The 20028-nt window shown below is 45.4% G+C and overlaps 1 protein-coding gene across 4 annotated transcripts in view; it reads right to left on the reverse strand.

Annotated features, from left to right (window-relative positions):
- The window catches only part of COL7A1 (collagen type VII alpha 1 chain), a 122781-nt gene that overhangs the window by 75805 nt on the left and 26948 nt on the right, over nt 1-20028 (reverse strand). For 3 of the 4 annotated variants that reach the window (XM_040408528.1, XM_040408530.1, XM_040408526.1), the window contains exons 8-28: nt 19040-19169; nt 18745-18867; nt 17573-17719; nt 16074-16193; nt 14088-14234; nt 13794-13910; nt 13559-13711; nt 13284-13403; nt 11412-11558; nt 11044-11166; nt 8394-8540; nt 8154-8279; nt 5392-5535; nt 4913-5038; nt 4367-4510; nt 3446-3568; nt 2441-2587; nt 1001-1126; nt 645-797; nt 425-561; nt 51-177 (exon numbers count right to left, since the gene is read on the reverse strand). In XM_040408528.1, coding sequence (XP_040264462.1) covers nt 51-177; nt 425-561; nt 645-797; nt 1001-1126; nt 2441-2587; nt 3446-3568; nt 4367-4510; nt 4913-5038; nt 5392-5535; nt 8154-8279; nt 8394-8540; nt 11044-11166; nt 11412-11558; nt 13284-13403; nt 13559-13711; nt 13794-13910; nt 14088-14234; nt 16074-16193; nt 17573-17719; nt 18745-18867; nt 19040-19169 — 2827 coding nt within the window. The remainder of the gene's footprint in view (nt 1-50; nt 178-424; nt 562-644; nt 798-1000; nt 1127-2440; nt 2588-3445; nt 3569-4366; nt 4511-4912; nt 5039-5391; nt 5536-8153; nt 8280-8393; nt 8541-11043; nt 11167-11411; nt 11559-13283; nt 13404-13558; nt 13712-13793; nt 13911-14087; nt 14235-16073; nt 16194-17572; nt 17720-18744; nt 18868-19039; nt 19170-20028) is intronic. The other variant, XM_040408529.1, reaches the window with a different exon arrangement.

Consider the following 20028-nt stretch of genomic DNA (forward strand, 5'->3'; position numbering starts at 1 on the left):
TCTGCTGGCTATCTGTAGACTATATTAAGCAGTTATTATGGGCACATTACCAATGGTGGTCCCGCTGGGATCAGAGAACGGGATGTTCTGAATTTGTTGCAGAACTGACCGCAGCTCGCTGGAACGGTTCAGCAGGACTGAGGGACGCTGCCGAAAACTGTAGGCTCCAATTGCAATCTTAAAAAAAGACATGAAAAGTAAGAATTAACAAGATGACGGCATAACTGCTGGGCGTGCAGAGGTCACACTCTGAATCTGGTGCCTGAGGGGCTCCTGTGGCCCTCGGCTATATACCAGGACAGTAGTCACATCTCCACAAGGTTCCATTATTTTCCATGGAGTTGTAGCTGCAGTGGTTACAGTATGTGCCCTGGTAAACCAGTGTTGTTGGTCGCCATGTGGGCTGCTGGGCATTGAGAAGTACCTGCGTAGCATCGGGTCCCAGCTGCCCCACTGAGGACACGGCCTGTGAGAGGAACCTTTTGATGTTCTCCTCGTTGTACTGATTATCCTGAGTCGTGTGCACCATGAACACAATGTCCGTCCTACCGGTCCCACAGACTGTGGAGGAAAAAAATTCTGAAATGACGGATATTTCCAATACGGTCCACTGCGATGGTACCGATACTATCAGATATACTGACCGGTGTTGTCTAGGATCGACACAGCTTCACTCTCCCGGCTCCCAACTAGAGAGATCACACGGAACTGATAACGGGCGCCGGCGAGAAGGTTGTCGATGTCATAGTACCTCACGTCTCCAGACACCTGCCGGCTTGATTCAGGTCCACCTTCACCTTCAAAATGGAAAACATCAAGTCAAAACCATAACTATGGGATGCACCACCCACGAGGACTGCAGCTCAGGCTGTACCCTTCCCTCCCTGTAGGGGGCTACATTATGGTAGATATAGAGACCATCGTTGCCCTTTCTCGGCCTCCTGGTGGAAGGTGCACTTTCACTTGGGAATCCGGATGCGCTCATCCATGAGGTACTTACCATCTACCCGTCTCCAGTAGATTAGGTATCCGGTGCTTCCAGGTGCTGCTGACCAGGTAAGTCTCACCCGTTGACGTGATACATCTGTTACTCTGAGATCTCTCACAGGATTTGCCTGAATGTCCGCTGGAAACACAAAAGGCAAAAAAAATTGACATGACTCAGAAGGGTGATTTTCTTTATATGAAGAGGGAGACAGTCACGCAAGGTAGAGGTTTGATTATCACTCGTATGCAAGCAGGTGTGGACTGACTGCGCCACTGGCTATACTATGGAGGGGCGCGACTAAGCAACTACCTGGTCTTCACTAGAGCCTCTGATTTAGAGGATAGGCTTGGGCCGTTAGGGTAGTTGCCAGGTGCCACTCCAGACTAGTCCCCGAGTCAGTGGCAGATGACCAGGGGGTCAGATATACAGGTGCAAGCACTGAGGGGAAGTACGTGGTCAGGAAGTCTGGGGTCAGGGCAGGCAGAGATCGAAGTCAGAGGCAGGAGGCAAACAAGCAAGGTCCGTAAATGAAGCCTGAGTTCAGAGGCAGGTGGCAAACGGGCAAAATCCAATAAATCCTAAAGCTACCTGCTACCCGGGCTTGTCAGCATGGCGCATGGCAGTAGGAGGGAAAGATGGAGCCCGGCGCCCGTGCCCGCGGGTAGGGGCAGCAGCGCCGGGACAGACCGCTGGGCTAACAATCGCTAGTCAAGACTGTTACAAGAAAGTAATACAAAGGGCCATGTCCACCTCAAAGTGGACCCAATGACTTCATAGGGGTCCATGAAAACCAACGCAGATCCTCCTACAATAAGGAAGAAGGACTTGGTCTGAAGGTCAACCTACCGTCTCTTCTACATGAATGGGAAACCAAGAGTTGGGTCAACCAGGGCCAGTCTTTAGGGTATGTTTGATATTCAAAATGAGTACTAGGAGGGTAGCCTCAATTTAAAGAATCTGCTTTCTGGAATGCAAACTTTGCATTTTGCGTCTCTGAACTATTCCTAGGCTCAAAGAACTGGATTCCCCCCCCCCCCCCCCCACCTCCCACACTCCATTAAGCTAAGGTCTAAAATGGACCTAGTGACTACCATGGGTACCATGAGAACTGATACAGACCCCCCTACAATAAGGAAGAGGGAAATGATCTGAGGGTCAAATTACCTTCTCTTCTACAAGAATGGGAAACCAAGGGTTGGGTCAACCAGGGCAAGTCTTTGGGATATGTTTGGCATCCAGTACCAGGAGGATGGCCCCAATTTGTAGGACACCCTTTTTGGAATGCATGTCCCATGTTGTGTCTCTCAACCATCCTTGGGCTGATAGATCAAAGAACTAAGGTCGGACCCCCCACAGCCATTAGACTAAGGTCTGAAATGCGCGCAGTTGACGCTGTGACCGGGCAATGACAATGGCGAGTAACACTCATCATATCTCAATGGATTAACTTACGCGTTGTCACGCTCGTAGAGACCGGTTCCCCCTGACGATTGCCCACCAGTGCCGTGACTTTGACAACATATCGGACACCTGGCTCCAGGTCGACCAGCTCGAATGAGCTGGCATTACCCGGCACCTCTCTAGTTTGTTCGGAACCACCTAAGGAAACAACAAAAGTCATCGGGTCAACTCCGATATAGTGAATGCAATGTGGTGCGATACTATTGGTGTATACAGAGGAACCTTCACTGATGGATTCCATTAGTCCAGAAACCAAAGCCGCATGGTGGAAATGGGTGCAATGCAGTCACGACATGAACCTTTGCAGCCCCTTAAAGGGTGTCTTTCAGCAGTTTTATACCTATGACACCGGCTGACCTGTTACATGTGCGCTTGGCAGCTGAAGACATCGGTGTTGGTCCCATGTTCATATGTGCCCGTATTGCTGAGAAAAAGGATGTTTTAATATATGCAAATGAGCCTCTAGGAGCAACGGGGGCGTTACCATTACACCGAGAGCCTCTGCTGTCTCTCAACTGCCACGTCCTCAGCACTATCATTGACAGGGCCAAGCATGATCCAGCCTAAACTGCCTGGTCCTGTCAATCAAATTGCAGAGGGCACAGTTGCTGAGAGAGCAGAGCCTCTAGGTGTAATGGTAACGCCCCCATTGCTCCTAAAGGCTCATTTGCATATATTAAAACATCATTTTTCTCAGCAATGCGGACACATATGGACATGGGACCAACACAGATGCCTTCAGCTGCCAAGCGCACATGTAACAGGTCAGCCAGTGTCATAGGTATAAAACTGCTGACAGATGCCCTTTAATGTGTGGAACAACAAAACAGACAAGACGCCCTCAAACGGGGCAGGTTTTGCAAAACTGGGTGGCGACGTTTGGGCTTCCATGTAGCCGAGCACTGGATGCCGATAGAACACCCTATGGTTAAACCACCGATAAATTATAACGGCGATATTGCAGTACCCGTGTATCAAGGCAATTGGAGCTCATACCCTCCTCAGAGCTCCAGGAGACTCTATAGGATGTAGCTCCTTGAACCCCGACCCATGTCACTCTTATGGTATTTTGGCTTTCAAATATCCGCAGACTTGTCACAGCGCCAACCTCCTGCCGAGCTGCAAAAGAATGCGAAGAAACCATTACACATTAGTGGATGAGAGCGATTTTCACTATGATATGTTTTCATATCATTTCTGCCCATATAATATCACCAGATCATTCCAAGATAATAAATAATATTGCCGTATAGTGCCCAACTAACATGTAGTGCCATATAATACTGCCATAAATAATAACACCATATAGAAGCCAAACAACATGTAGTATCACATAGTACTGCCATCTAGTTCCCACAGAATGCTAACATAAATAATACTGCTGTATAGTGCCTAACTAACATGTAGCATCACATAATGCAGCTATCTAGCTCCCACGTAATTCTGACATAAATAGTACTGTCGTATAGTGCCCAAATAGCATGTAGTAGCACATAGTACTGCCATCTAGTTCCCACTTAATACTACCATGAATATTACTACCAAATACCGCTCACATAATGCCGCCACATAATACTGCCATAAATAATACTGCCTTATAGAAGCCAAATGACATACGGTATCACATAATACTGCCATCTAGTTCCCATATAATACGGTCATATAGTAGCCACATAACATGTAATATGTCGTAGTACTCTCATCTAGCTCCCAAATAAAACTGCTATAATTAATTCCACTATATAGTGCCCACATAACTTGTACTAATCACATATTGCTTCCATCTAGTTCCCACATAATTCTGCCATAAATAACACCACCATATGGTGCCCAAATAACATCTAGTATCATATAATGCTTCCATCTAGTTCCCACATAATACTGCAATTCAATACCGCTAATAATCTTGCCCTCTACCTGTTTGTGCAACAATCGATACGGGTTCACTCTCTGTGGTGCCGATCAGAGTGGAGACGAAGATGGTGTAGGCCGTCCCAGGCAGTAAATCTGTGATGTCTATGGACGTTACATCCCTGGTCACCAACCTCGAAACCTCAACACCTGGAAGTACAAGCAGCATATTACAAAGTGCACGGTATTATTACGTGTGTAAAGGTGGACCGTAAACTTGTAGTCATGGTCTATGGCAGGGTGGGGCATGGGCTGGGCGCCCCGCGGCAGCAGCAAGCCACTCTGCCCTTGCCAGGGTATTTGGAGGGCACAAAGGAAAGCCTGGTTATAGCTCAATGCTTACATAATGATGCCTCACAGTGCCTAAAATGTACCGCCATGTAGTGCTGGAATGGTGCAGCTGATGAGATAAAAACTGCTGGAGGCTCCATAGTTTTTTTTTTTTGCAGCCTGCACTGGGCTCAAGGGTTGGTGCATGCAATGGGGAAGGGGGGTGACCTACAGGTTCTGGGGCAGTCTACCATTAGGCCGTTTTACAAAGTGTATAAATACCGTCTCTGCGCCTCCAGGTGATCCTATAGTTTGTCGCTCTTGCAACCGGGCTCCACTGCAGGCGTATGGTATTCTCTCCAATGCTAGTACTTCGCAAGTTTGTCACTTGGTCAACAGAATCTTCCTCTACAGGAATCAAAGGGGTTATATGTAAGACTCAAGGGGTACGGTTGGGCAGACCAGACAACTTTCTATGGACTGCAACTCTACAGTGCATGCTGCACCATGTACAGGATCAGAAAACATGGCTGCATTCTTCAAGAAACAGCACCACACCTGTCCACAGGTCGTGTATGGTACTGCAGCTCAGCTCCATTCACTTCAAGGATGGAGGTGAGCTGCAATACCACGCACAACCCACTGACAGGTGTGGCGCTGTGTCTGAAAGAATGCAGCTTTGTTTTTATAATCCTGTACTGTGACTATGCCTGGCGTAAAGGATAACTAGGCATCTGCCTAGGGCGGCACATTGACAATACCTGTTCGAACGGTGATGGTGGCAGGGCTGGTTTCAGTGCTGCCAATTAAAGCCGTCACCCCAATGACATAAACCGCGTTCCCCTGCAAAGGTTCAATGTCATAAGACGCTGTTCCTGCCGGTAGTGTCCTGCTAATCTCACGACCTTAAAAAACAGACACGTAAAAATGATTTTAAAAAAAAATGATTAAAAACTGGATAAAAGTAGCTTAAAACTGCTTTAAAGAGAAACTGTCACCATGAAATACAGTGTGGTCTGCAGGCAGCAGGTTATAGAGCAGGAGGAGCGGAGCAGACTGATATAATGAGAACCTGTCACCATGAAATGCAGTGTGGTCTGCAGGCAGCAGGTTATAGAGCAGGAGGAGCGGAGCAGACTGATATAATGAGAACCTGTCACCATGAAATGCAGTGTGGTCTGCAGGCAGCAGGTTATAGAGCAGGAGGAGCGGAACAGACTGATATAAAGAGAACCTGTCACCATGAAATGCAGTGTGGTCCGTGGGCAGCAGGTTATAGAGCAGGAGGAGCGGAGCAGACTGATATATAAAGAGAACCTGTCAGTAACCGTGAAATGCAGTGTTGTCTGCAGGCAGCAGGTTATAGAGCAGGAGGAGCGGAGCAGACTGATATATAAAGAGAACCTGTCAGTAACCGTGAAATGCAATGTGGTCTGCAGGCAGCAGGTTCTAGAGCAGGAGGAGCGGAGCAGACTGATATAAAGAGAACCTGTCACCATGAAATGCAATGTGGTCTGCAGGCAGCAGGTTATAGAGCAGGAGGAGCGGAGCAGACTGATATAAAGAGAACCTGTCACCATGAAATGCAGTGTGGTCTGCAGGCAGCAGGTTATAGAGCAGGAGGAGCGGAGCAGACTGATATAAGGAGAACCTGTCACCATGAAATGCAGTGTGGTCTGCAGGCAGCAGGTTATAGAGCAGGAGGAGCTGAGCAGACTGATATAAAGAGAACCTGTCACCATGAAATGCAGTGTGGTCTGCAGGCAGCAGGTTATAGAGCAGGAGGAGCGGAGCAGACTGATATAAGGAGAACCTGTCACCATGAAATGCAGTGTGGTCTGCAGGCAGCAGGTTATAGAGCAGGAGGAGCTGAGCAGACTGATATAAGGAGAACCTGTCACCATGAAATGCAGTGTGGTCTGCAGGCAGCAGGTTCTAGATCAGGAGGAGCGGAGCAGACTGATATAAGGAGAACCTGTCACCATGAAATGCAGTGTGGTCTGCAGGCAGCAGGTTCTAGAGCAGGAGGAGCTGAGCAGACTGATACAATGAGAATCTGTCAGTCACCATGAAATGCAGTGTGGTCTGCAGGCAGCAGGTTATAGAGCAGGAGGAGCGGAGCAGACTGATTCTATATAAATTGTAGTTGGGTCAGTATGACTATGACAATATCAAATTTGTACAGTGAATTTTCCATGATTTTGTACTTTTGTGCAATAAAAACACTTTGGGGGAGATTTATCAAAACTGGTGAAAAGGAAAACTGGATTAGGTGCCCAAAGCAAGTAATCAGATTCCACCTGAAAAATGAAAGCCAGTTTTCACCAATTTTGATAAATCTCCCCCTTTATTTTAGAAAATAATTTGTCTTTGTGCCACCGCAGTCAAAGACTGGGGACTTTTTTATTTTTCAATTAATGGATCTGTGTGAGAAGTTGTTCTTTTTGTGGGACAAGTTGTATTTTATATTGCATTTTTGGGAGGTCATCTGAACAAAAAACAATTGTCTTTGTTATTCTTCATTTTTATATTTTTTTACAATTTTCAACCTACTGGATAAATAATGTGGTCCTATTTGTTGTACACAGGGGTGGACACAGACAGCAGTTGGCCCCTGTGCAAGAACCATATATTGGGCCCCTTGATCCCCAATCTTAAAGGGGTTCTCCAGGAATTAAAAAAATGAAAATACCTAAATATTTTTTTATAATAAATATATTCACAAATACCTTTCATTACTTAGAATGGCTTGTTTTGTCTAGGGAGCAATCATTAGGAGAAATAAAATGGCCGCCGTCCTATCAGTACATACAAAACCCGTCCTAATCACACAGGAGGACAAGTTACTTCACCACAATGAGCCCTAGTGCTGCCTCATCCTCCTCTCTGCTCTGCCTCTCAGAAATCATGATCCTGAATACAGATGAATCTCTGTGGGAATGGAGAAGATGAGGAGACATGAGCGGAGGGTGAGGTGAGGCTAATGAGCAGCAGCTCTTGTTTACAGTCTCCATTACCACAGTCCGTCCTGTCCGTCCTCTCTGCACTTCATGTCTCCTCATGAACTAAATTCCCCAGAGATTCAGCTAAAGTTCTTATCATCTGTATTTAGGATCATAATCCCTAACAAGTAAGAGAGGAGGATGAGGCAGCTCTTCAGCTCAGTGCTGTGAAGTAACTTGTCCTCCTGTGTGATTAGGACAGGTTTGGGACAGCGGCCATTTTGTTCCCCTGATGATTGCTCCCCAGACAAAACGAGCCATTATAAATAATGAAAGGTATTTGAGAATGTATTTATGATAAAGTAATATTTAAGTATTTTCATTTTCTTAATTCCCAGAGAACCCCTTTAATATAGTACGCCCTTATGTCTCCAATAAATGGAACGAGAGAGGGAGCTCCTCTCAGAATTGGCATCTAAGGGGTTAAACTGTCCTGCTGTCTAGATATCCAGTATAGATACAATGTAACAAATGTGTCCTGAAAGACTGTATCCATCTGCTGAGTAGGGGTTCCACATTACCATCACTTTGCCTCCATGTGACCCTGTAACCAGTAGCTCTGGCAATCCCAGTCCACGCGATCCTAAGTCTGGACGGTGTTGTCTCCACTACCCGAAGGTTTGCAACTCCGGCCACCACTGTGTCTTCTAAAAAAAAAAAAAAACGTGTCCGTAAAAAAGCTCAACGAAACAAAGGACCTCAAGTGCAGGTGACATATAGAAATATCTGTAGTGCTATGCCGCGTTACAATGGACGCCCACCTGTCTTTACATTGATGGCCACAGGGTTCCCCTCTCTGGTCCCCACCACGGGCGTGATTCTCACTGTGTACGTGATGCCTTCTTGTATATCTGTGAGTTCATACGTTGTCTGGTCTCCAGAAAGCACCTGACTCCTCTCCGTCCCATCTACAGGTAACATATACATAGATGTATAATAGGTAGATAGTTATGAGATAGATAGATAGAAGCATGCTTGACTAAGGCCTCATTGTGTTGAGCTGAAACATTGCAAGGGAATAAACCGGGTCCACTACCCCTTTTTTTCACCGTATTTTGGAGTGCTGCCTCGTCTTTCTAAATTACTGATATTCAGCGGACCAGTTGCCGAGGGTCCTTGAGGGATTGCACCCACATATCCACTGACTGTGCTGCTGTTTTTCATATCTTTAGAAAGAAGCATAGATATACACCGGTACATACAGTACAGACCAAAAGTTTAGACACACCTTCTCATTCAAAGAGTTTTCTTTATTTTCATGACTATGAAGGCATCAAAACTATGAATTAACACATGTGGAATTATATACATAACAAACAAGTGTGAAACTACTGAAAATGTGTCATATTCTAGGTTCTTCGAAGTAGCCACCTTTTGCTTTGATTACTGCTTTGCACACTCTTGGCATTCTCTTGATGAGCTTCAAGAGGTAGTCCCCTGAAATGGTCTTCCAACAGTCTTGAAGGAGTTCCCAGAGATGCTTAGCACTTGTTGGCCCTTTTGCCTTCACTCTGCGGTCCAGCTCACCCCAAACCATCTCGATTGGGTTCAGGTCCGGTGACTGTGGAGGCCAGGTCATCTGGTGCAGCACCCCATCACTCTCCTTCATGGTCAAATAGCCCTTACTTTCAACGTTTTCCCAATTTTTCGGCTGACTGACTGACCTTCATTTCTTAAAGTAATGATGGCCACTCATTTTTCTTTACTTAGCTGCTTTTTTCTTGCCATAATACAAATTCTAACAGTCTATTCAATAGGACTATCAGCTGTGTGTCCACCTGACTTCTCCTCAACGCCACTGATGGTCCCAACCCCATTTATAAGGCAAGAAATCCCACTTATTAAACCTGACAGGGCACACCTGTGAAGGGAAGACCATTTCAGGGGACTACCTCTTGAAGCTCATCAAGAGAATGCCAAGAGTGTGCAAAGCAGTAATCAAAGCAAAAGGTGGCTACTTTGAAGAACCTAGAATATGACATATTTTCAGTTGTTTCACACTTGTTTGTTATGTATATAATTCCACATGTGTTAATTCATAGTTTTGATGCCTTCATAGTCATGAAAATAAAGAAAACTCTTTGAATGAGAAGGTGTGTCCAAACTTTTGGTCTGTACTGTATGTACAGGGTAAGGCCTAGTTCACACGAACGTGCGTGACCCGTGCCCGTGCTGCGGCCCGCAAATTGCGGGCCGCAATGCACGATCGCCGGCCATAGGTCAGCCGCATCGGATCGCGGACCCATTCACTTTAATGGGTCCGCGATCCGTCCATTCCACAAAAAGATAGGACATGTTCTATCTTTTTGCGGAACGGAAGTACGGGACGCAACCCCACGGAAGCACTCCGTAGTGCTTCCGAGGGGTCCCGTTCTGTGCGGCCGTTCCGCAATTCCGGATTTGCGGACCCATTGAAGTGAATGGGTCCGCATCCGTGATGCGGAATGCACACAGAACTGTGGCCGTGTATTGCGGCCACGAATCACACACGTTCGTGTGAACTAGGCCTAAGTCAAAAGTCTCAGGACACCCTTTTATTTCAGAAACAAAAGGGAAAATGAAATATCTGAATACCCCAGCAAGTAATGGGTGAGGGGGCCTATCTTTTAAGCTATGTCCAAAATATGGCCGCCTTCTTCAAAGCTGCCATATTGGACCAAGGGCAAATTTTTCCAATGGGAAGGGGGTTATGTAGCTTATGAAAGAAGAACAGAATTTTCTCAGAAATCGATTGCAGCAATCAGATTTGCAATATCTCTTGTGGTTCAAAAGTTAGAATAGAAACACTTATATAGAAACATAGATATATACATAGATATATAGAAACATAGATATATACCTTCGGCACTCCAGCTGCTCTGAAACTACAACTCCCAGCATCCAACATTCTCTGCTGTTTTTCTAACTGCCATGAAGTTGTAGTTTCAGAACGGCTGGAGGTTGCTGATCCCTGTTATAGATATATACATAGATATATAGAAACATAGATTTCCAATACAGACTGGGGTTTAACAAAAAGTATTAACTGTAGGTCAGGGGCCCTTGAACCTGCGGCTCCGCAGCAGAACTACAACCCCGAGCAACTGCAGGCTTTTTTAGGGCATGCCAGGTTGAGGACCACTACTGTAAATGATGCAGAAGATGCAGTTGCATCAAGGATCTGATGCCTGATGGATCCAATGGCCCCTCTACCACACAGGGAGACTGTAATTTGGCCCTGATGGATGGAGGGGCCCCGTTACAGTTTTGCATTAGAACCCTGCAGGCGGAGCTATAAATGATGTCTATACAGCCTCCACTCCAAGTATATACTGCATAGGCCACTACTGATGCCAGGCAGCGCACTGTCGTACAGCATCGGGCACTGGGGCCTGCACCCCCGCTGCTGGGATGAACCATTGTTGGACTCACCCTCTGAATTTCTGATGAAGACTCTGTATTCCGTGGCCCTGGGCGCGCCGTTCCACGCCAAAACGATACGTCCTCGTCTTGCATCCAAGACACGGAGGTTTGTGATGGAAAACCCCACTGCTTCTGCAAATGGAAACAAATCAGCTTGACTGGATCCTTAAAGGGACTTTCTCCAGACACAGGGGTCACTTAGTCATGGGTGCTGGGTGACGACTACAGTGCCCCCAGCGGTTGTCACCCAGCATTTCCCAGATCACAGCTGGCATATAAATGTACATTCTTATGTAGTCACATAATCCTCCTCCCTATTCCAGTCTACAGTTTTTGGAATTCTATTCATGAACCATGATGCTCATTGGACAGATTACCTGTTCGGACACTGATGGACACGGGGGAGCCCTCTCGCCTCCCTATAAGCGCTGATACCACGACATAGTAAGTTATGTCTTCTTGGAGCTCATCGATGTCAATCGTGTTTCGGTTGCCGGGAACGTTTACCGTTCTGTCAAAGCTTCCTGCGGGCAGATATTACAACTTAAACATTTCCACCCTTGAATACCACTTTTTTGGTACAAAATTCTGTGATGATTAATTCTGTAAAATATCTTTATATTGGTTTGAGCTTTGTTTTTCTGATACAGAGCTCCAAATGCGCTGGACTGACACAAAGTATACAATTCAGTCTACCGGCAGCTACCACTAGGGGGAGCACATGAGCTCACTAATAACGGTGTGCAGTAAGCTCCCTCTAGTGGTGACTGAAGACAATAGTAACAATGTGCAGTAAGCTCCCTCTAGTGGTGACTGAAGACACTAGTAACAATGTGCAGTAAGCTCCCTCTAGTGGTGACTGAAGACAATAGTAACAATGTGCAGTAAGCTCCCTCTAGTGGTGACTGAAGACAATAGTAACAATGTGCAGTAAGCTCCCTCTAGTGGTGACTGAAAACAATAGTAACAATGTGCAGTAAGCTCCCTCTAGTGGTGACTGAAGACAATAGAAACAATGTACAGTAAGCTCCCTCTAGTGGTGACTGAAGACAATAGTAACAATGTGCAGTAAGCTCCCTCTAGTGGTGACTGAAGACAATAGTAACAATGTGCAATAAGCTCCCTCTAGTGGTGACTGAAGACAATAGTAACAATGTACAGTAAGCTCCCTCTAGTGGTGACTGAAGACAATAGTAACAATGTGCAGTAAGCTCCCTCTAGTGGTGACTGAAGACAAAAGTAACAATGTGCAGTAAGCTCCCTCTAGTGGCGACTGAAGACAATAGTAACAATGTACAGTAAGCTCCCTCTAGTGGTGACTGAAGACAATAGTAACAATGTGCAGTGAGCTCCCTCTAGTGGTGACTGAAGACAATAGTAACAATGTACAGTGAGCTCCCTCTAGTGGTGACTGAAGACAATAGTAACAATGTGCAGTAAGCTCCCTCTAGTGGTGACTGAAGACAATAGTAACAATGTACAGTGAGCTCCCTCTAGTGGTGACTGAAGACAATATTAACAATGTACAGTAGGCTCCCTCTAGTGGTGACTGAAGACAATAGTAACAATGTGCAGTAAGCTCCCTCTAGTGGTGACTGAAAACAATAGTAACAATGTGCAGTAAGTTCCCTCTAGTGGTGACTGAAGACAATAGTAACAATGTACAGTGAGCCCCCTCTAGTGGTGACTGAAGACAATAGTAACAATGTGCAGTGAGCTCCCTCTAGTGGTGACTGAAGACAATAGTAACAATGTACAGTGAGCTCCCTCTAGTGGTGACTGAAGACAATAGTAACAATGTGCAGTAAGCTCCCTCTAGTGGTGACTGAAGACAATAGTAACAATGTACAGTGAGCTCCCTCTAGTGGTGACTGAAGACAATAGTAACTATGTACAGTAAGCTCCCTCTAGTGGTGACTGAAGACAATAGTAACAATGTGCAGTAAGCTCCCTCTAGTGGTGACTGAAGACAATAGTAACAATGTGCAGTGAGCTCCCTCTAGTGGTGACTGAAGACAATAGTAACAATGTACAGTAAGCTCCCTCTAGTGGTGACTGAATACAATAGTAACAATGTACAGTAAGCTCCCTCTAGTGGTGACTGAAGACAATAGTAACAATGTACAGTGAGCTCCCTCTAGTGGTGACTGAAGACAATAGTAACAATGTACAGTGAGCTCCCTCTAGTGGTGACTGAAGACAATAGTAACAATGTACAGTGAGCTCCCTCTAGTGGTGACTGAGCTTACCATCAGCACTGCGAATCACAACCTTGTATTCTGTAGCACCAGCTAATCCATTCCATGACAACCGCACCCGCCTGCCTGTGGCATCTATGAGCCGCAAGTTTGTGACTGAGCCGATGGCACCTCCATTCAAAGGAAATAAAAGCAATGTTATTGCAATTTGCCAGGTGAAATGTTCATTATAGAAATGCCTATTCTTGTCCGCAAAACGGACAAGAATAGGACATGGTCTATAATTTTTGCAGGGCTATAGATAGAAAGATAATTAGATCTCATACCTGTTTCAGAAGTGGTTGCAGGTGTCGCAATTTCCTTGCCATCATACAGTGTGAACAGTGTGATACGATATTCTGTTCCCGGCCGGAGACCGGTGATGTCATAGTTGTTGACGGTTGACGGTAGGTTCGCGATCTGTGGACTTTTTGCGCCGCCTGTAAAGTATTCACGTAGCTGGAATGAATTCCCTGTTTGGATCTTGAGATTCTTCCTCTGGTTCCATCATTAAGTACTTACCTCTCTCTCGTCTCCACTCCAGCCGGTAGCCTGTGGCCTCAGGGATGAGATTCCACGTCACCTGGATGGAGGTCGGACTGTTGGCAAATGTTCTGAGCACCTGAGCAATCCCGGATTCTGGAAAAGAAGGACAGCACATGGCAGCGTGCGAGCTGGTGGAGCGGAATGTAGTGCTGCATGCACTTGGTGTATCCATGAATTGCATTAAAAGCAGTTTTTCACGGTTGTAGCTGGAGGTGAGGGGGGTGGGAATAGGGGACAATCCTGCTTTTTGGGTAATTTATCGTCTTTTACCTGTTTTGACTCGGGTGGACACAGCTGCTCCTTCCGTGGCTCCGAAGAGCGGGCTGACGGACACAGTGTACTCGGTGTTAGGCTGCAGATTCTGGATGGCATAAGAAGAAACGGTTCGGCCAACATCGAAATCTTTGGTGTCGTCTCCTGCAGAGAATGTTTTTTTTGTCAAATCAATGTCTAACAAAAAGCTCTGCAACTTTCCAATATCCTTTGCGTTTCAGTTCCTCGCTATTTTCAAGATGTCTGCTTGCTGTCAGCAACTGGACACAGTCCTGTTTCCTTTCACAGGCTAGTGCTGCTCATGCGGCTGTTGCTTGATACAATGTATCAGTGCAGACAATCCCCTGTGAGCGCCACACAGCCGCAGCCCTGATCTCCTCTCTAACTTATTTACACTGATACATTGTAGCAAACGTTCAGCTGTAGGAAAGCAGGACTGGGTCGCTCCCTATGCATTTGCCAGTGAGGAGAGCAGATGTCACTGCTGAAAGGGTAGTCCTTATTCCATCCACCCAGATTGGCCCCTTATCTCCAGGGGCCCCATAGCAGCTGCATGGCCTGCCTCTATGGTAAACGGAGCCTTGCAAAAACAAATTTCATTAGATGGACTGGACTGGAATTCATGAAGTGCTTATATACACTCATAATAAGGTGTGCTGGCTGCAATACCCAAAACAGCCTGTACTCCAGAGCGGTGCTGTTTAGAAAAAAAAAACAAACTGTATTCTTAGACAACCCTTTGAATTATTGGGGGGGGGGGGGTCTATATTTGGGGGGCCTTTGATCTCTCCATTGCAAGGATTTTGCTGTAATGTACATTTATGGGGTAAGTATAATGGCTACTTATGTAGTCGGGGTACATCCTGGGGTCGTGTCAGGACAGCCGGTGCAGTGTTCTTTCATGTCCTTCTTGTCTTGCCATTCTTTATACCGGTCTTTGAATAGCTTCCAATAATTCCTTCCAGGTAACTCCCTTGGTAACATTGGCCCCGTGCTCCAAGAAGACAATCGCTGGCAGGAGAGCGGGCTCCGGGGAAGGGTGCAACCCCATTTAAAAAAAAAAAGGCACCATGCCCATTCCTGCCCGTTATTGTTATGTGGTGAGGCTTAGGGGTTTATGATACGGAAACAAGTTAATTGCATTCATTACCATCTGTAACAAGTATCAGAGCAAGAATCTAACGTCTTCCAAGACGTCCTGCAGCCACAATGCAATATTATGTCTCTAGCAGAGGAGACGGGGCCCCTGAAATCCGGAGGTCTGGTCCAAGGGCAGAAGGACTGTTGCAACCAAGAAGGTCCTTCCGCCTCGGATATAAAATGACAAATGAAGCAACTTTGTATCTAGTCTTGATTAAAAATGCCCTATGCTTTCTGTGTACAGCTCCTATGCAGAAACATGTGTCTCCATGGTAACAGACTACAAACATCCCCTGTGTTGTCTGATCCTGCAGTCAACTCTCTTCCACCTTTCCCCTACTTCTTGCCAAATATACATTTGGAAATAATAGGGGACAGGTGAAAGCCACTATGTCTGCAGGATCAGACTGCATGGGGTTTTGTTTGTAGTCTGTTACCACGGAGACACATAGGGCTGCAGAGAAGCTGTAGGCACATGACAGTAGGAGACTTTTCACCAAGGATAATTTGCATTGTTGCCTCATTTTAGATACATTTGAGTAATGGAAAAAAAAGGGCAAGTGCAGGATTTGCTTTAAGCAGTGTGAACATGATCCAAAGCCGTAGCTAGGGCTAATACCCTGGCCGTAGGAGCGTGTGCCTTGTAGTCGCCCCTAGGCATTCAGCACCCTGCCAGTACTTCTTAGCTACACCCCTGTTATTGTGGGGATCGTTATTACGTATTGTCCAAATATTCCAGATACAGACGGACCATATTGCGCCATCACTAGGCTGATTTGCCGTTCAAGCCTTTGGTGACACCCACGTGGAGGGCATGTGCTACATCTGACAGACATCCCATACCTGTTTGGGATACCCAGGAGATTCGGTAACCAGTGGCTTCTCTGACCCCCCTCCATGTTGCTGTCATACTTTGGGAGGTCACATCTTGGATGTTCAGGTCAGTGACTCCACCTAAACGCTCTGTGGATGAGAGAAGAGATATCATGTATGGCTCCCCCTACAGGAGACACAGTACATGATAAATGCATAAAATGGATCAGTGACTCCTCCGATACGTATACCGCCCAATGTGATCATCACAAATCACATAGAATGATACAGTTGGGCAGGATTTATGTTAGATGGTGTCCTGTGTTGTACCTTTAGTTGATAAAGTCCGTCTCCGGTCATGGAAGTACAAATAACCTTCCCATCCAGTGGCATGTAGTATGCTACCCACAGAGCAGTGCCATAGATGAGCCAAATAATACGTCCCCTAGCGCTGCTGCCACCACCCCACACTGCAAAAGTGATTCACTGTACAGTGCAGAAGCAGAAGCACCACACAGTGCAGTAAATGCTCAAATAACACCGCCATACTGTGCTCAGATAATACCATTATACAGTGTCCTAATAATACCAAGATACACTGCTCAAATAGAACTGTTATACAGTATTCAAATAATACCATAATGTAGTGCTCAAATTATACCGCTATAAAGTTTTCTAATAGTGCTAATATACAGTCCTCAACTAATACCACCATATAGTGTTGAAATAATACCGCTATAAGTGCTCAAATAATACAGACAAACTGTTCACCTCGCTGCTCCATCCATAAATGAATCTATTAACCATCTTATACAATCTACAAACAAGGGCTCATGCACACAAACGTATTTACTTCCGTTTTTTTTGCATACCGTATACGGAACCATTCATTTCAATAAGTCCGCAAAAAAAACAGAAGTTAGGCCTCATGCACACGGCAACATCCGTGCAGCGGGCCGGACCCATTGAACTTGAATGGGTCCGTGGTCTGTCCGCACCGGAAAAAAAAATGACGTCATATTTTTTTGCGGTGCGGAACCACGGAAAGAAACACCACGGAAGCACTCCGTAGTGCTTCCGGTGTTCCGTCCCGTGACTCCGTTCCGCAACTCCGGAATTGCGGATCCATTCAAGTGAATGGGTTCGCATTCCGTGATGCAGGGTGCACACGGCCGGCGGCCGTGAATTGACGATCCGCCGCTTGCGGGCCGTGTGCATGAGGCCTTACTCCGTGAACTTTCCGTATCTCCGTATTTCCGTTCCGCAAAAAAATAGAACATGTCCTATTATTGTCCGCATTACGGACACGGATAGTACTGTTCTATTAGGGGCCGGCTGTTCCGTTCCGCAAAATATGCACACGGACGTCATCCGCATTTTTTGCAGATCCGTTTTTTGCTGACGGCAAAATACATACGGTCGTGTGCATGAGGCCTAATACTGCTATAATTACCAGGCCATTGGTGGAGTCCACATCAGTAGGGGTAGTTTGGTAGTTTATGCCCCCCTAACCAATATCTTATGCTTACGGGTTCGGCCAGTAACAGTGACCGATGCACCGGTCTGCTGCTGGTACTGGGGATAGAGCACCAGAATATACTCGGTATCGGATCTGAGGTCCCCGAGGGTGTCGGACAATGCACTTCCACTCAGGGTCTTCTCTCCTGTCCTTCCATCTGCAAATAAAAAAAAAGCATGATGAGGGTGATAATCCCCACAATAAATCATCTCCTAGTGAGTCATGGGACTCTGCGCCCCAGGGCAGAGAATTCTCTAATTGCTGGAGATATTCAGCAGGGCGTGGAGCAGGGGCGACACAAAGCTAGAAGCATGCAGACATGTACAGGTACGTCCAGGGATGAGGCTGGAGCCCATCCAGCTGCAGCTCCTGGAGCTTTTATTATAAAGCGGCAAAAATCCCAAAAATTCCTTAAAGAGCCCAAACACTGTTATCGAAAAATCAAAACCTTTGACACAATGGATCCGTGACCTCCCCTTAAAGGGGTTGTGTAGTTTAGAGAACCCATTTCTTTTTAATATTAGGACATTTTAGGGGGTCTCCCATTCAAGAACACTTTAGCTCTGGAGGACCCAACACATCCGGAAATTGATTTCACCATGTAATGCTTCTGTTTCCCTGTGGTGGCGCTGTTGGGAAATTGAACACTTGTCATTGAGTTTGCCGACCATTGATCGCTAGGGATCCCATTAACAGACTATTCAGCTTACTGACAGAGGATGCCTCTAACACTAAGGGACTGACCAAAGCAGGCAAGTGATTAAAAAGCACATGTCAGCAGAATCAACCCTATTTCAACAGACGCGCTGTCTGTTCGGGTTGATACTGCTGATTACATTGATGCCTGGCTTGTGAAAATTGGTTGCAGAGTTCCCAAGAAAAAAAGGCTCTTACTCTTCAGGCAAATTAGGGTTCCAGTGCACTGAGGGGTAGGGCTTAGACACTCAGTGCACTTCAGCCCCTCAGCTTTCCAGTGCCGGCCACGCCCTAGTGCACTGAAGCCCTAATTTGCATATATTTGCATTTTTCTTTAGAACACCACAACTAATTTTCACACAATGGGTATCATATTAAGCAGCAGGAGCAATCCAACTAGGCAGTAAGATCTGGTTTAATAGGGTAGATCCTGCTGACAGGTGCTCTTTTAAAATAGCATAACTTCCTAAACATGGTGATACTAACCTCTAGTGGAATAGGCGAGCCTGTATCCTGATGGGGGTTCTCCTCCAGAAACGGTCCATGCCAGTCTCAGAAAGGAAGGGCCGGCCGCTGTTACTCTGAAGTTGGATATGCCAAGGGGGATTACTATAAAATGCACAATTTTGGGTTACTGATCTTGTTTATGGAAAATTCCTGAAAATCATGAGACCATCATTCATCTACTTAAAGGAGAACTCCGCATTTAAATTCCAGAGATTTAAGCTCAGTGACATTAAGTATTCTTTGCTTTCTCCTCCCCATAATGAGAATATCTTACAGGTCTTTCCCCGGCCAGAGACGGACTCTCCAATGCTGTTGGCATATAAAGCGGTCACAGTAACCGAATAATCTGTGCCAGCCCGGAGGTTTTGTAGGAGGGTAGATGTCTGTGCGGAGGTCAGGCTGATCTGTGGGCAGAAACCAGAAGACAGTATATTGTAATATCCTCCATGTAGGGATAATATTACTACTAGTTCTCCTACTTGTTCAAATATTCTTGTCCATAGAAGCAGTATTATAGTAGTTATATTCTTGTATATAGGAGGCAGTATTATAGTAGTTATATTCTTGTACATAGGAGCAGTATTATAGTAGTTATATTCTTGTACATAGGAGGCAGTATTATAGTAGTTATATTCTTGTATATAGGAGCAGTATTATAGTGGTTATATTCTTGTACATAGAGCAGTATTATAGTAGTTATATTCTTGTATATAGGAGGCAGTATTATAGTAGTTATATTCTTGTACATAGGAGCAGCATTATAGTAGTTATATTCTTGTACATAGGGGGCAGTATTATAGTAGTTATATTATTATACATAGTAGCAGTATTATAGTAGTTATATTCTTGTACATAGGAGGCAGTATTATAGTAGTTATATTCTTGTACATAGGAGCAGTATTATAGTAGTTATATTCCTGTACATAGGAGCAGTATTATAGTAGTTATATTCTTGTACATAGGAAGCAGTATTATAGTAGTTATATTCTTGTACATAGGAAGCAGTATTATAGTAGTTATATTCTTGTACATAGGAGGCAGCATTATAGTAGTTATATTCTTGTACATAGGAGCAGTATTATAGTAGTTATATTCCTGTACATAGGAGCAGTATTATAGTAGTTATATTCTTGTACATAGGAAGCAGTATTATAGTAGTTATATTCTTGTACATAGGAGCAGTATTATAGTAGTTATATTCTTGTACATAGGAGCAGTATTATAGTAGTTATATTCTTGTACATAGGAGGCAGTATTATAGTA

The sequence above is a fragment of the Bufo bufo genome, chromosome 9, assembly GCF_905171765.1.
Source record: "Bufo bufo chromosome 9, aBufBuf1.1, whole genome shotgun sequence".
NCBI lineage: Eukaryota > Metazoa > Chordata > Amphibia > Anura > Bufonidae > Bufo > Bufo bufo.